This window comes from Mustela lutreola, chromosome 6 (assembly GCF_030435805.1).
Source record: "Mustela lutreola isolate mMusLut2 chromosome 6, mMusLut2.pri, whole genome shotgun sequence".
Taxonomy (NCBI): domain Eukaryota; kingdom Metazoa; phylum Chordata; class Mammalia; order Carnivora; family Mustelidae; genus Mustela; species Mustela lutreola.
In genome coordinates, this window is record NC_081295.1 from 71,477,594 (window position 1) to 71,491,552 (window position 13,959).

The window sequence follows — 13,959 nt, forward strand, 5'->3', positions numbered from 1 at the left end:
AGTGATCTAACCTTCATTCTGTGGTATTCTAGCCACAAGGTTGATTGTTCTCTAGTGAGTATAAATGTGACTGGAAATCTCACTACTTTGCAGTGATGCTGTTTTTCTGTTGGTCAGTCGCCTTGAGTTGTCTTGATGTACTTTATCTCATTGATTCACAATCTCTCATCCTCTACCTTGGACATTTTGGCTTTTGGAAGATCAGAACAAGCCAGTTCTGTTTTTATGGGATAACCTTGCAAATGTTTGAAGATGCTTATCTTGTTCCTCACCACGTCCTTCCAGAAGGAAAAGAAGATTTGCCTACCAGTCCCTCTGGTGGTTTTTGGACCTTTCTCAGCCCTGGTCATTTTGTACCCCAGACTGGATATAATGCTGCGGATTTATCCAGCTAGCCTGTGGGTATAGATTTGGACAGTGTATGCCATTAGCATTTTCAGCCTCCATATTTGCTTTTTTCTTCTGTTTGTTCCATAAATTGTCTCCAGTTTCTTTCTAGCTATATTTCCCACAATCTCTATTACTATATTTGGAATTATAGAAGAAACATATAAAACATTTTTCCCCCTTAAAATTTATACTTTTTTTTTCAATTTCGTAAATTCAAGCAGTCACTAAATTTTTGATGACCAATTCTGGCATCTATTATATTTGCTTTCTTCTTAAAAAAAATTTTTTTTTTTTTAAATTTTTATTTTAAGTAGGCTCCATGCTCGGCATGGGGCTTGAACTCACGACCCTGAGATCAAGAGTTGCCTGCTCTACTGACCAAGCCAATTAGGCATCCCATTTTATCTTTCTTTCTCTGCCTTGTGCCACCCATATGTTTGTAAGTATGTTTTTGGGGTGTCAGTTGATCAGCATGCCCAAAAAAAGAGTCAGTGCCTATTAACCCACTAATACTGATCTCCTTTTCAGCAGAGGACTTCTTATGTAAATGACCTAGCACTGAACTGTTAAAGAGAATCTACATACATAGATTTTTTTTCCCCTTGCTGTGACATTTCTTTTTAAAAAAAATACCAATAATACTTTAAAAAGAAAAATTGGAGATGTTTCTTAATTCAATGTTTCTTTTTTTTTTTCTCAATTTTATTTCATTTTTTCAGTGTTCCAAGATTTATTGTTTATGCAGAACACCCAGTGCTCTGTGCAATCCGTGCCCTACTTAATACCCACCACCATGGTCACCCATCTCCCCACGCCCCTCCCTTCCAAAACCCTTGGTTTGTTTCTCAGAGTCCACGGTCTCTCATGGTTCATCTCCCCCTCTGATTTCCCCCAACTCACTTTTCCTTTCCTTCTCCTAACGTCCTCCATGTTATTCCTTATGCTCTGCAAATAAGTGAAACCATATGATAATTGACTTTCTCTGCTTGATTTACTTCACTTAGCATAATCTCCTCCAGACCCGTCCATGTTGATACAAAAGTTGGGTATTCATCTTTTCTGATGGAGGCGTAATATTCCCTTGTATATATGAACCATATCTTCTCTATCCATTGTCTATTGAAGGGCATCTTGGCTCTTTCCACAGTTTGGCGATTGTTGCCACTGCAGCTATGAACATTGGGGTACATATGGCCTTTCTTTTTATTGCATCTGTATGTTTGAGGTAAATACCCAGTAGTACAATTGCAGGGTCATAGGGTAGCTCTATTTTGAATTTCTTAAGGAATCTCCACACTGTTTTCCAAAGTGGCTGCACCAACTTGCATTCCCACCAACAGTGTAAGAGGGTTCCCCTTTCTCCAGATCCTCTCCAACACTTGTTGTTTCCTGTCTTATTAATTTTGGCCATTCTAACTGGCGTAAGGTTGTATCTCAATGTGGTTTTGATTTGAATCTCCCTGGTAGCTAGTGATGATGAACATTTTTTCATGTGTCTGTTAGCCATTTGCATGTCTTCTTTGGAGAAGTGTCTGCTCATGTTTTCTGCCCATTTTTTGATGTGATTATCTGTTTTTTGGGTATGAGTTTGAGGAGTTCAGTATAGATCTTGGATATCAGCCCTTTGTCTGTAGCGTCATTTGCAAATATCTTCTCCCATTCCATGGGTTATCTCTGACACAAAAGCAAAAATGAACTTTTGGGACTTTGTCAAGATAATTTAATGTCTCTTAGATTTATAAAGTTATAGTCAAATCATTCTTTTGTTTGGGTTCTTCATTTTACTCTGAGTCTTTCTAATTTTCCTGTAAAGTTGAGCTTACTTGTGATAATCAGTGCATGGCCCAAATGCTTGTTCTCAGAGTTTCAGGATGGAAGCAGTGTAGCTGTGGTCTGCTGAATAAGGAGAAAATATTCCCCAGAAAATAGCATTCAGGTCTGATACATAGCTGTGTGTCATTATCTATTTCATAATTTTCCAAGAAGAAAATCAATTTATAGATTGTTATTCATAATGTGATTATAAAGAAGGCCCATGCCTTTTGTTTGACTTTAAATGGTTTGAATTTTACCTCTACTTTTTAATGGGTCAAGTGCCTCTGTATTTAGATCTTGTTTTCTTTACCTAGCATGTCAATATCTGCTTTTTTTCTACCCCCGCCCCAGCAGGTTGTTTTCATACATGTATACGGCATTCTACCTTAATCGTATTCATAATAATGGCTGGCTTTTTATTGTCCGTAAACAGTTTTTATTACCCAGCGTGCAGAATGCCTGACACTACCTTATGTTTCTTAAAACTGAGGATATACTAGACTTCTGCCCTCAAGGAGTTTATACAATGTGGAAGGATATACAGGCTGTAATAGAGCTCCGCAAAGCTCTTCCCTTGGAACGTTCTCTCGTTCAAGGTTACACGGCAGCCAGGACAGTTATTCTTTATGTTACAGATGGGAGAACAGAGAGGCTGAGTGACTTGTCCAAAGTCACGTGGCTATCAACCTGGAGAAGTGGTGTGTAGATGAAGGTCTTTGAGGTCTCAGGTCATAGGTGTTTCACTTTCCTCTATAAACTTAGTGCTTGGAGGGAATCTATTCTTGTTATCTTTCTGTTTTTCTGTAATTTTCATAGATCTTATATAATATTTGCTTTACTGTTTACTTTCTGCTTTCAGTGTTTTGAATTATTATGTAATTAGTTTCCAATAATAAGCTATATTTTTTTGTTTAAAATAGTGTGATTTTCTTTTTTAATTTGTAAAAAATGTGAATCTGATGTGCTTACTATGGGCATTAAAAACTTAATTTGAAATTGATTAGTCCCTGATGTCTAGATACTCTTTACTTCTTTGCAATAGTCCATGTCAGCTACAGTGAACAGAGAAAACAGGCCTTTCCATCAATTACTGTTGGACTCTAGGGCAGTGCTGAATTTAAGCCAAGAAACAAGGCTTTAATGGGTATCTCCAGCATTGACTTCCTTCTGTAACTTGATGGAAGTAAGTTATCTTTTCATTGCTTGCTCATCTCTAGAAAGGGAGCAGTACTATCTTGCCCTGGTTAATCAGCAGGGATGTTATAGAGGTTAATCACTTGTGAAGTCATTTAAAACTTTTAATTGAGTATACACGAAATGGATCTAAAATTTGATATCTTTGTGGCTGGAGTTGATGGCTGTTGTTCAATTTCAGATAATGATTCTTAGCACTGCATTTTGACTTCAGTAGAAGGATGTCAGCAAGCATGTTTGGAAAGCTTAAGAAATGTGAAAGTTTTCATATCTTGTGATTTTTAAACCCCATTTTTCTCTACTGCCTTTAGAGGGAGAACTGGAAGAAGAGTGGCTTAAGGAAGCTGGTTTGTCCGATCTCTTCGGAGAGTCTGCTGGGGATTCCCAAGAAAGCATGGTGTTTTTGTCAACACTGACTCGGACCCAGGCCGCTGCTGTTCAGAAACGAGTAGAGACAGTCTCCCAGACCTTGAGGAAAAAAAACAAACAGTACCAGATTCCTGACGTCAGAGACATATTTGCTCAACAGAGAGAGTCAAAAGAAAAAGTAGGTTTTTTTTTTTGTTGTTTTTTGATGTTAAAGCAAAGGAATAAAGGCTTTGAGCCGGTTAGACCAATCCATTTTCATTCAGATAATTAAAAACTTAATGAGCACTCCTATACCAGGCACTAAAGCTCTGTGCTGGCAGGGATCGAGAGAGACCTAGTCCCTGTCTTCTAGAAGTTACACTGTTGGGGCAGAAAATTAAACAAGTTAAAATTCAGTGTGATAATCCTTGTGTTAGTTGTCCTGACTACTACAGAAAAGTAGGAGGCAAGGGATTCTTCCTTAGTTATTAACTCCTGTTTGAATATTTGCCTTTCCTGAGACTCATTTGGGGATGAACTGAAGTATGTGTGCATGTGTATGTGTGTATGTGTGTGGGGGGGGGGGTTGGTGAGGGAGCTAACTGCAGTATAATTAGAAAGCAGGAACCCTGAAATATGAAATAACTTCCCCTTTGTGTCGAGTCCTTAACATAGTGCCTAGCATGTAGGAGATTTGAGTAAATATTTGTCAGGATGATTAATTTATAATGGAAGCTGTTGGAATCCATGAGGAGACTGTGGGGCTGATGGATGAAGAGATAACAGGGCGGGCATGGTGAAAGTGAGAGACCTCGGTTGCTTAGAACAACCCCTTGGTGGGTTGTTTTGTACTCGTCTATGAGGACGCAAGGAGCTTATACAAAATGTAAATTAATATCATCTCTTCCTTTATCAGAAAAATCTTCTAAAAAAAAAGTTAGCTGAATTAAGTGATATTCTTAAGGTTAAATTGGATTTACATTCTGGATTATTCTCAGGTGTACTGAATAGTCCTGGCCTAGAAGATCCAGGAGGGTTTTGGAATGAGAACAAACAAAAGGAATCTTGAACGGTGACGATAGTAGTACTAATTCCTGCCACCACAACTGAACACTTACTGTGCTAACTACTTTGCTTGCTTATTTCATTTAATCCTTACAGCTGTCCTGCGAGTGAGGTATTACCATTTCCGGTCTACGGCTGAGGCTCATAGACTTTAAGTAACTTGCTCAATGTCCCGTAGATAGTAAACCCAAATCTGTGTGACTTCGAAGTAGGTGCCTTTAACCACTGCGTGTCCTGTTGTATTTGGGTTTCCCTATATGATTCTGATATTAAGTTATCTGAACAAGATATCCTATTTATACTACAAATGAAGGGTACCAAAAATCATATGATTCTTAAAAAAGAAAACTACCTTGTATTTAAAGTATCTTTCTGCCATGTAGAGGTTTTCTTTCTGTAATCATTTTATTCTTCTGAGAAATCCTTAATGGCTTCAGATTGCTACTCTGTTTGCATAGGCAATTTTGGATCAACTCCAGTCTATTTGATAGGAGTTTTGGGGTCACTGGATTGCTCGAGGCAGGTCTCTCACTGCTGTGAGGCAGTTAAACACTTGCATACCGCCCAGTGGTTATTTGGGACAGCCACTGGGGTTGAAGGACTGGACTAGGTTTCCAGATGTAGGAAAATGAATGGTAAGGAAATACAGTATTATGACATTTCCTTCCCAATTAAAGAACCCTCCCTAAGGGAGTTAAGAGGAAGCAAAAAGGGGGAGGGGGAGAGAACTGAGTCTAAGTAAAATGTCTGCTGTGGGATTCCTGCCAGTCTCCAAGAGGATGTTGCTACTCACGGCTAGAAGCAGCAGTTTACAGCAAATTCTCGGTAATATCTAAGCCACATGGTTTGATTCCTAGGTAATGGGTGGATTGTATCATCTGATGGCACCATTAAGAGAGAAACAGCACAAGTAAATTAAAATCACGTTAATTTGCGTACACTGCATGCCTTTAATCAGAACACTGCCACCCATTAGAGATATGTCTCCCATTCCTCAAGGAAACAGGGGCCAGACATCTTCACTTGCAGTTCTTCTGTTCTCAAAGAAGTACACATTTGGCTCTTCCATTTTAAAATGCTTCCTCACAGGGTGCCTGGGTAGCTCAGTGGGTTAAAGCCTCTGCCTTCAGCTCAGGTCATGATTCCAGGGTCCTGGGATCGAGCCCCGCATCGGGCTCTCTGCTTATCGGGGAGCCTGCTTCCTCCTCTCTCTGCCTGCCTATCTGCCTACTTGTGATCTCTGTCTGTTAAATACATAAATAAAATCTTAAAAAAAAAAATGCTTCCTCACAAAGCCCTTGCTGACATGAGGAAATATTATACAGAAAGGAATACTGTCGGCACTGGTATCTTCATTTGCTAAGGAGAACTTCTGACCACATGCTCCAAAATACGTGTTCGTATGGAAGATTAGCTCTGCTCACTGTGTTCATTGTGCTGTGGAGGGCTGGCCTTCCACAGGCTTATGGGCAGAGAGAGGAGGACGGTATTTGCTCTGTCTTGAGGGGAGCTGAAGTAGCATCACGACCCTCATGCCACTTTTGTGATTGAGTAGTCACTATACACTGTCCTCTACGAGCTGCACTAGTGGGCTCATGCTTTTCTAGACTCTTCATAGGCTGCCGGTGAAGGGGAGAGTCTTTCCTGGTCAACGGCATGAGGTGAAATGAAGGCTTTTGTCATCCTTTCAAACACTTCATTTGACTGGAGATGAAAATCCAATAGAGTGATTATTTAAAAAATAATTATTTCAAACTTACCTCTGTGTATGATTGAACTAGACTGCCTTTCCTGATTCCTGAATTCCTTCTGAAGACTTACTTGGAAGGAGGAAGTATTACCTGGCCGCACTTCCTGGCGAGGGGAGCCAGCCATGTTCTCCTGTATCTATAAACCCTTGGAGGTCTACAATTTTATTTTCAGGTGTCACTGCCCCAACCCCTTCAAAAAAGAGTTTCTTTGACTATCTGAGCTCATATTACCTGCTTGGTAATTTAGTTTTAATTTAGCTCACATTTATTAGTGGCTTTTTTTTTTTAATTTGAAGAATTTTGATTTTATTTCCTACATGTCAACTTGTAATTTTGTTTTATAACAGCATTATCAAAATATAATCCAAATACCATCTAATTCACCCATTTAAAATCTATAGTTCAGCGATTTTTGGTATATTCACAGATTTATAACCATCACCTCAGTCAGTTTTAGCACTTTTTCATTATTCCCCAAAGAAACCCATTAGCAGTCATTCATGTATTGCCCTCCTCACCCCTAAGCAACCACTAGTCTACTTTATATCTCTATCTCAGTTGCTTATCCTGGACATTCTGTAGAGAAGGAATCCTGTCTTGTGATTGGTTCCTTTTACTTAGTCTAGTGTTTTCAAGGTTCATCCACATTACAGTTTGTATCAGTACTTCAGTTCTTTTTATTGCTGAATAATATTTCATTGTATGGATAGACCACAATTTCTTTATTTACTCTGTTACTAGATATTAGCAGTTTTTTTAAGTTTGTCGTTACCACTCAACTAAATAGTGGTGTGCTTGATGGCAAGGAAACTTTTTTTTTTTTTTTAAAAAAAAGACTTATTAGAGTGTGGGGAGAGAGGCGGAGGGAAAGTAAGAATCCCCAAGCAGATTTCCCGCTGACCACAGAGCCTGACAGCCTGAAGTTAGGCTTGACCCCAGGACCCTGAGATAACACGTGAGCTGAAATCAGGAGTCAGCCAGTTAACCCAGTGAGCCACCCAGACACACCCATGGCAAAGACTCTTAGTGTTTTTCATGTTCCTTATAGGGGTTAGTATTATGTCTCTACAAATTGGGGGCAACCTAATATTTGTTGGATGATCGCTTGTTGATTATAAATATAGTACTTTTTTTTTCTGTGGTGGTTACAATTCTGAGTATGTTTCTTATACTCCGAAGGCTGGTAATGGAATTATGTACAATACCATTTCTCCGGTTGTGAGTTGGAGATGACTCACTGGCCCACTTTCTATCTTTAGGTTCCAGATGGCATCGACACACAGTCAGTCAGAACAAATGAAAATAAATATCAAGGAAAAGATGGTATGTTGGACCTGTTCTCTTGTATTTTCCTGTTTATTAGCATAACAAGCAGATACAACCTTTTAAAACATTCACCTTTGATTCTAGGAAGCAAATTTTATTAAAATTCTAATACAAAGTTCCCAAGTAGATAATTACATAAGGCTGGAAATATAGTGGGCCTTTTATTTTTTTTTTTTAAATGTTTGTGCATCTCTGTATAAACATCTCTATGCCTAATCAATTTCTCCAACTGTTTACCATGTGCCAGGTACTTTGTGAAGATGTTTATTTTACCTAATTTAATTTACTCAAGAACCCCGCATAGTAGATACTGTTCTGAACCCATTTTACAGATGAGGATATGGAGATTTAGAGATATTAAGTGCCTTTCCCAAGGCCATACAGCTACTGAGTGGAGCCAAAGAATTTGGAGTTTCATTCTGAAATCGCTAAGTTCTTCTTTTTTTTTTTTTTTTTAAAGATTTTATTTATTTATTTGACAGAGATCATAAGTAGGTAGAGAGGGAGGCAGAGAGAGAGAAGGAGGAAGCAGGCACCCTGCTGAGCAGAGAGCCCCATGTGGGGCTCAATCCCAGGACTCTGGGATCATGACCTGAGCTGAAGGCAGAGGCTTAACCGGTTCACTGAGCCACCCAGGCGCCCTGAAATCGATAAGTTCTTAATTCATAAGTGGATTCCTTTTTAGAAAGTTTATAAAAACTTAAAAAATAATTTTGGGAGCAATTCCTTATCATTCCTTTTTCTTTTTTTTTTAAATTCTTAAATTTTTTATAAACATATATTTTTATCCCCAGGGGTACAGGTGTGAAACGCCAGGTTTACACACTTCACAGCACTCAACAAAGCACATACCCTCCCCAATGTCCATAACCCCACCCAATTCCTTATCATTCTTATCATACTTTTTCTCTTCTATACCTATTATTTCTGAAACGAATTAGAAATTCATGGCATGGGTGAAAACAAGTATTAAGACTTCATTAGCACTTAATCAAGAAAGAATTTTTAGCTTTCTCCCTTATTTGCAAAAAAAAAAAAAAAAAAGTATTCCAAGTGAAGCTTAAAAATTTAATCTGTACTGTGTTATTTAAAAACTGTTAACAGAGGTGGTCTGTGTTTGCCAGATGTTGGCTCAGGGACTTGTCCTTTTGTTTCGTTTATGATCTTCAGACCTGGCACCTGGAGTGCCCACGCCATTCATAGTGTTGTATTGGAATTAGAGGTAGTAGGGGAGGAGTGTAAGGCAGACTTGGGGAGGACTAGGAAGTGTTTCCTGCCTTCTCCTCACTATCGGGTTAGTCCAAGATTACATGGGATGTCTTGGAGTCTTGGAACATCAGTATCTCTATTTTTCCTACCATGCTTTTCTAATAACTTCTCTCCTGTACCCTTGCCTTTAGAAATAAGTAAATAATCATGTGCATGTATGTGTATGGACACAGACATGGCTATGTCTGTTTCCTACACTTGGGTTTTTATATATGTTCAATGAAAGAGATTTATTCTCATGAAAAAGTCATAGAAGTCTTAATGTTGTAAGGGTTGTCCCATTTCAAATTAATTAATTGGCTAAGTACTATTATTTTTATTAAATTATAAAACTCTATGCCAATGGCCCACTGTTTTTATACATACAATTAGAAACATTAATAATACCCAAATAATTTTTCAAATTTTCATCTTAGTATGTATATTTACTTATTTTCTCTTGATTTCTTGATTTCAGTGAAAGAGGGATAATTCTTTTTAAAAATAAAGGCACTAAAAAAATAAAATAAAAATAAAGGCACTTTGGAATATTTTGAACAGTTGAAAAACTCTAAGGGTTGTGTAAAATATTTATAACCCAGGGCTATTGTTCACTTCAACACCAAAGGAGAATAAAGAAGTTATGCTATTTACACTTAAGGACTTTAAGAGTCGAAAGGTTTATGTCAGAATTCTCTGTTAACTTTTCTCTATGAGAGTAGATCATTGATTCATAGATATTTTTATTAGTCAGTTCACCATCTGTTTCTTGCAGCAGTGCCTACAAATGAAACTCTTTTTCCTACTGTCTACCTTTACTTGATCTACCATTTGAACTCAGGCTTTTATACTCTAGGTTTTTTGATTTTTGTTTTAAATATTTGCCATAGTTGGGAGGAAATTCATATATTGTAAATATATTTTACCTTAATTATAATTTCTCTACTCAGCTTTGAAATTAGCACAGAGCTTTTTTTTTTTTTTTAAACAGGGTCACAGGTCTGTGATTCATCAGTCTTCTATGATATCCAGTCCTCATTACAGCACATACCATACTACATACCACCCCTCTACCCCTCCCCTCCAGCAACCAACACAGGATATTTTCTATGTGGAGCAGTGGTGATATGGCAGTATTGAGGGAGAATAAAGAGTAGTTTAAAAATTCTTGTCCATAAACACACTACTTCTGGAAAGGTAGCTTCTAATTTAAGAAAATGGCTAATCATTTTTTTCCCCCCTCAGACTGGTTTCCTAGGAAACCAACATACATATTCACAGTAAAACATACAGCAGTGGAAGGTGGTGGAGAAGAAAAACTAAAATTGCGCTTTGACATTTAAGTTAATACTTTAAAAATTAATTGTAAAATGGTTTAGTTATTCTAATTAAAAGAAATGTCACAGGCTATTGGAATAGCAACATAAATAATATACAAATGTGCCAAAGATGGCAGCAGTAGGTAATTACCATCAAAGAGCATCACATTTATTCTTATTTTTGGAATTGACATTGGTATGTGTTTACTTACTCTTAACTAGGAGATGCTACCAGGCATCTGAGGTAGTCTGCAGGGCCCAGTGAAAACTGAAAATGTGGGACTTCTTGTTCAGATTCCAAGGTGGCAACAGCAGAGTGTTAAACCCAGGAGGGTTGAGGCCTGAGACTTCACAAGTCAGTCACATGCCCAGAAGCCTGCCCTGCTTATCAAACAGAATTAATGAGGCTAGAGTTATGTTTATTCCTAATTTTCTATTGGGTGAAACAGAAACATATTTTTAAAATTTAAATGACTATAAACAGATTTTTCTGAAGGAAGCAGTGTTAATAACACACACACACACACACACTCACACACACATATACACATATATGGCATGCCTTTATTGAATTTTTAAAATAACTTGACCTTCTGGCACCTTGCTGTGTTAGTGCAGAAGTGTGTAAATGCACTATGTAAGTTTATTTTGTAATTCAGAGCTGCTCACCATGAATTAAAAGTCTGCAATGAGAAAAACAACAACAACAAAAAAAACCCAGTAATCCTGTCATTGGTTCCAAGGTTTTTCTAATGTGAGTTATGTTTAAACCAAAAACTTATTAACAAATTGTGTCAATTAGAACTATTTTCTCCAAAGCTCTAAAGCTAGTGTTTTAGGCAACAAGGACTTCTAGGGTTAATTCTTTCCTAGAAGATTAACAACAGACAAAAAATGTTGAACTTATTATATACCTTTGAAATGTTGATGTAAATATCCAGAATTTATTTGACTAGGTTTATAGTTGTGAGAACCTCAATAGTCTTTGATATAATTGGGTACAAAACCTATTGGTTCCTGTACCAGGTACTTCCAGACCTGACTCCCTCTGTGGCAAGTGTTTGGCACTGACTCTTATTTTGGAATTCTTCCTCTGATAGGTAAATAACATTCCAGAAAAGAAACACAGGGTGTGGAAGAAGTCTATTCCAATAATGTATTTCCCTGTGAGAAAATGAAATGGTGTATTACTAGTTCTAAGAGAGAGTAAAACTAACTTCCTTGAAATCCCCTCTCCCCACTTTTTTTTTTTTTTTTTTTTGCTTTTGCTTTTAATCTCCCATTGTAAAATAAAACAACAATTAAGTCTACTAAATTTTTGTGAGGCTTCTCATTCAGAGTTTGAGATCATCTATCCATGTTGGACTTTCACCCAATTTAAGCACTGTGACCTCACAGATTCCATAATTGAACTATGGCTTCTATACCTCCTATATCCTCCATCCACCATTGGTAGGATTCTTGGGGTAAATGTTTGCCTTTAAAATAACCACTAATTATTGACCATAGTAAATAATATCTTCCCCAAAGGTTTTTATGTAGTTGATTTAAAGAAGTAAAGAAGTAAAAAAAAGAAATAAAATATATTAATTGAACCTTTTTGTTTTTGTTTTTTTGTTTTTTGTTGTCCCAGACCAGGCATCTAGCCTAGTTGTGGGTAAAAAAGAGCTGATACCCCTGGTTGCTGAAGAGGCACCTGCCTCTGAAACCGATATCAACCTGGATGTATCGTTTGCAGAGCAAGCCGTCAATCAGAAAGAGAGCTCCAAGGAGAAGGCCCAGAAGAGCAAAGACTGTGATGCTCCGTTATCTGTATGTAGTACACTATTCAGATTTCACTCATCAGCTTTTTATTTTGGAAATTTCAGATTCACAGAGAAGCTGGAAGAAGAGTACAGCAAACACCCCTGCAGGGGTCACGTAGACCCATTTAACAATGAATATTTTACAACCTTTGCTTTTCTCCTCCTGCATCTATCTGTTTATATGTTGTGTTGTCAGCTACATACTCACTTTTTTTTAAAAAGACTGATTGATTTATTAGAATGTTGAGGGAAGGCAGAGGGAGAGGGAGGAGAGAGAAACTCAAGCAGATTCCCTGCTGAGCTCAGAGCCACGGGTGGGGCTTCATTTCCCGGTCCTGAAATCATGAGCTGAGCTGAAACCAGAAGTTGGACACTCAACTGAGTCACGCAGGCACCACTCACTATGTTTTTTTTTTAAAGTAAGCCTTGTGCCCAATATGGGGTTTAAACTCATGACCTACTAGAGTCCCATGGTCTACCCACTGGGCTAGCCAGGCACGCTTTCCCAACATTTTCTATTTTTTTTTTTTTTTTTTTTTTGTTTTAAGCTTAGCAAAGACATACGAACATTGCTATAATACTTAAGAAATTGAACACCAAAAAAATAATTATATTTTACATATGGTCTATTAAAATGTTCCCATTTGCCACAATATTGTCGTGTATAGCTTCCATCTTCTCCAGACCCATCTGGAATTCAAATAGGGGGTCCAATGTTGCATTTGAGTTCGTATCTTTCTGGTTTCCTTGAATTTAGATCACATCCCCTGCTTTTTCTTTAATATTTTGAAGAGTGGAAATAAAATTTCTGACTTTCTTACTCATGACTGGATTCAAGCTACACATTTTTGGCCAAACTGCTGCAAGATAAGGTTGATGTCTGATTGCATCATCAGAAGAGGGTCATGGAGTCACACGGCCCCTTTATTGGTGATGGAAATTTGACCTCTCAGTTAGGGAGATGTTCACCAGATATCCCTGTTAGAAAGATAACTTTCCCTCTGTGCAGTTAATACTGATTTGTGATCCTTAGGACTGGGCGGATATTCTAATTGTCAGCAACAACCCATTGCCCACTAGTATCACCATACATTTGTGATTCTTGCCTGAAGTAGTAATTAAACTCGTGTTTGAGAATTTTCTTATTCCTTTTTTTCCTATTCTCTTTCCTATCCTATTTCTTATTCCTATTTTTTCCTATTTTCTTGTTCTTTTATTCCTAATTTTCTTATTCCTTCTATTTTGGGTGGTTGGCAATCTTCTGTAATTGTTGATTGCCCTTCCTTTTCTCTTTTTGTTTTTGAATATCACTGTGGACGGAGGGCTACCTTTTTTCAGTGTTTTATAAATCATTATTGTTTCTCTTTAAAATTTGTCTAAGTACATCTGTATGTGGGAGCCCTTCAGGTTGGTTCCTGTATCATTTTAACATGGCTTCGTTCTTTTACTTCTTTGCTTTCTTGTAGAAGATGTTCCCAGGCTCGCTTTGTACTTTTCTTCTCCCTGACTTGAGGGAATCCATTTCTTCAAGGAGCCCTGGTTTCTTTTAGTAGCAGATAGTATTTAGAAACCAAGCTCCGTGTACTAAGTGTTCTTGTTACTACAAAACATGTCTTACATTAAAAAAAAAAATACATGTATTTAGGGGCGCCTGGGGTGGCTCAGTCATTGGGCTTCTGCCTTCGGCTCAGGTCATGA

General features: G+C 37.7%; 1 protein-coding gene across 15 annotated transcripts in view; it reads left to right on the top strand.

Annotated features, from left to right (window-relative positions):
* The window catches only part of ARHGAP18 (Rho GTPase activating protein 18), a 295,486-nt gene that overhangs the window by 134,131 nt on the left and 147,396 nt on the right, over positions 1-13,959 (top strand). For all 15 annotated transcript variants that reach the window (XR_009354645.1, XR_009354646.1, XR_009354648.1 and 12 more), the window contains exons 3-5: positions 3,711-3,946; positions 7,823-7,886; positions 12,090-12,268. Coding sequence is in view for 8 of the 15 variants with exons in the window: in XM_059177588.1 (XP_059033571.1) it covers positions 3,711-3,946; positions 7,823-7,886; positions 12,090-12,268 (479 nt within the window). In the remaining 7 variants the exon portion in view is untranslated. The remainder of the gene's footprint in view (positions 1-3,710; positions 3,947-7,822; positions 7,887-12,089; positions 12,269-13,959) is intronic.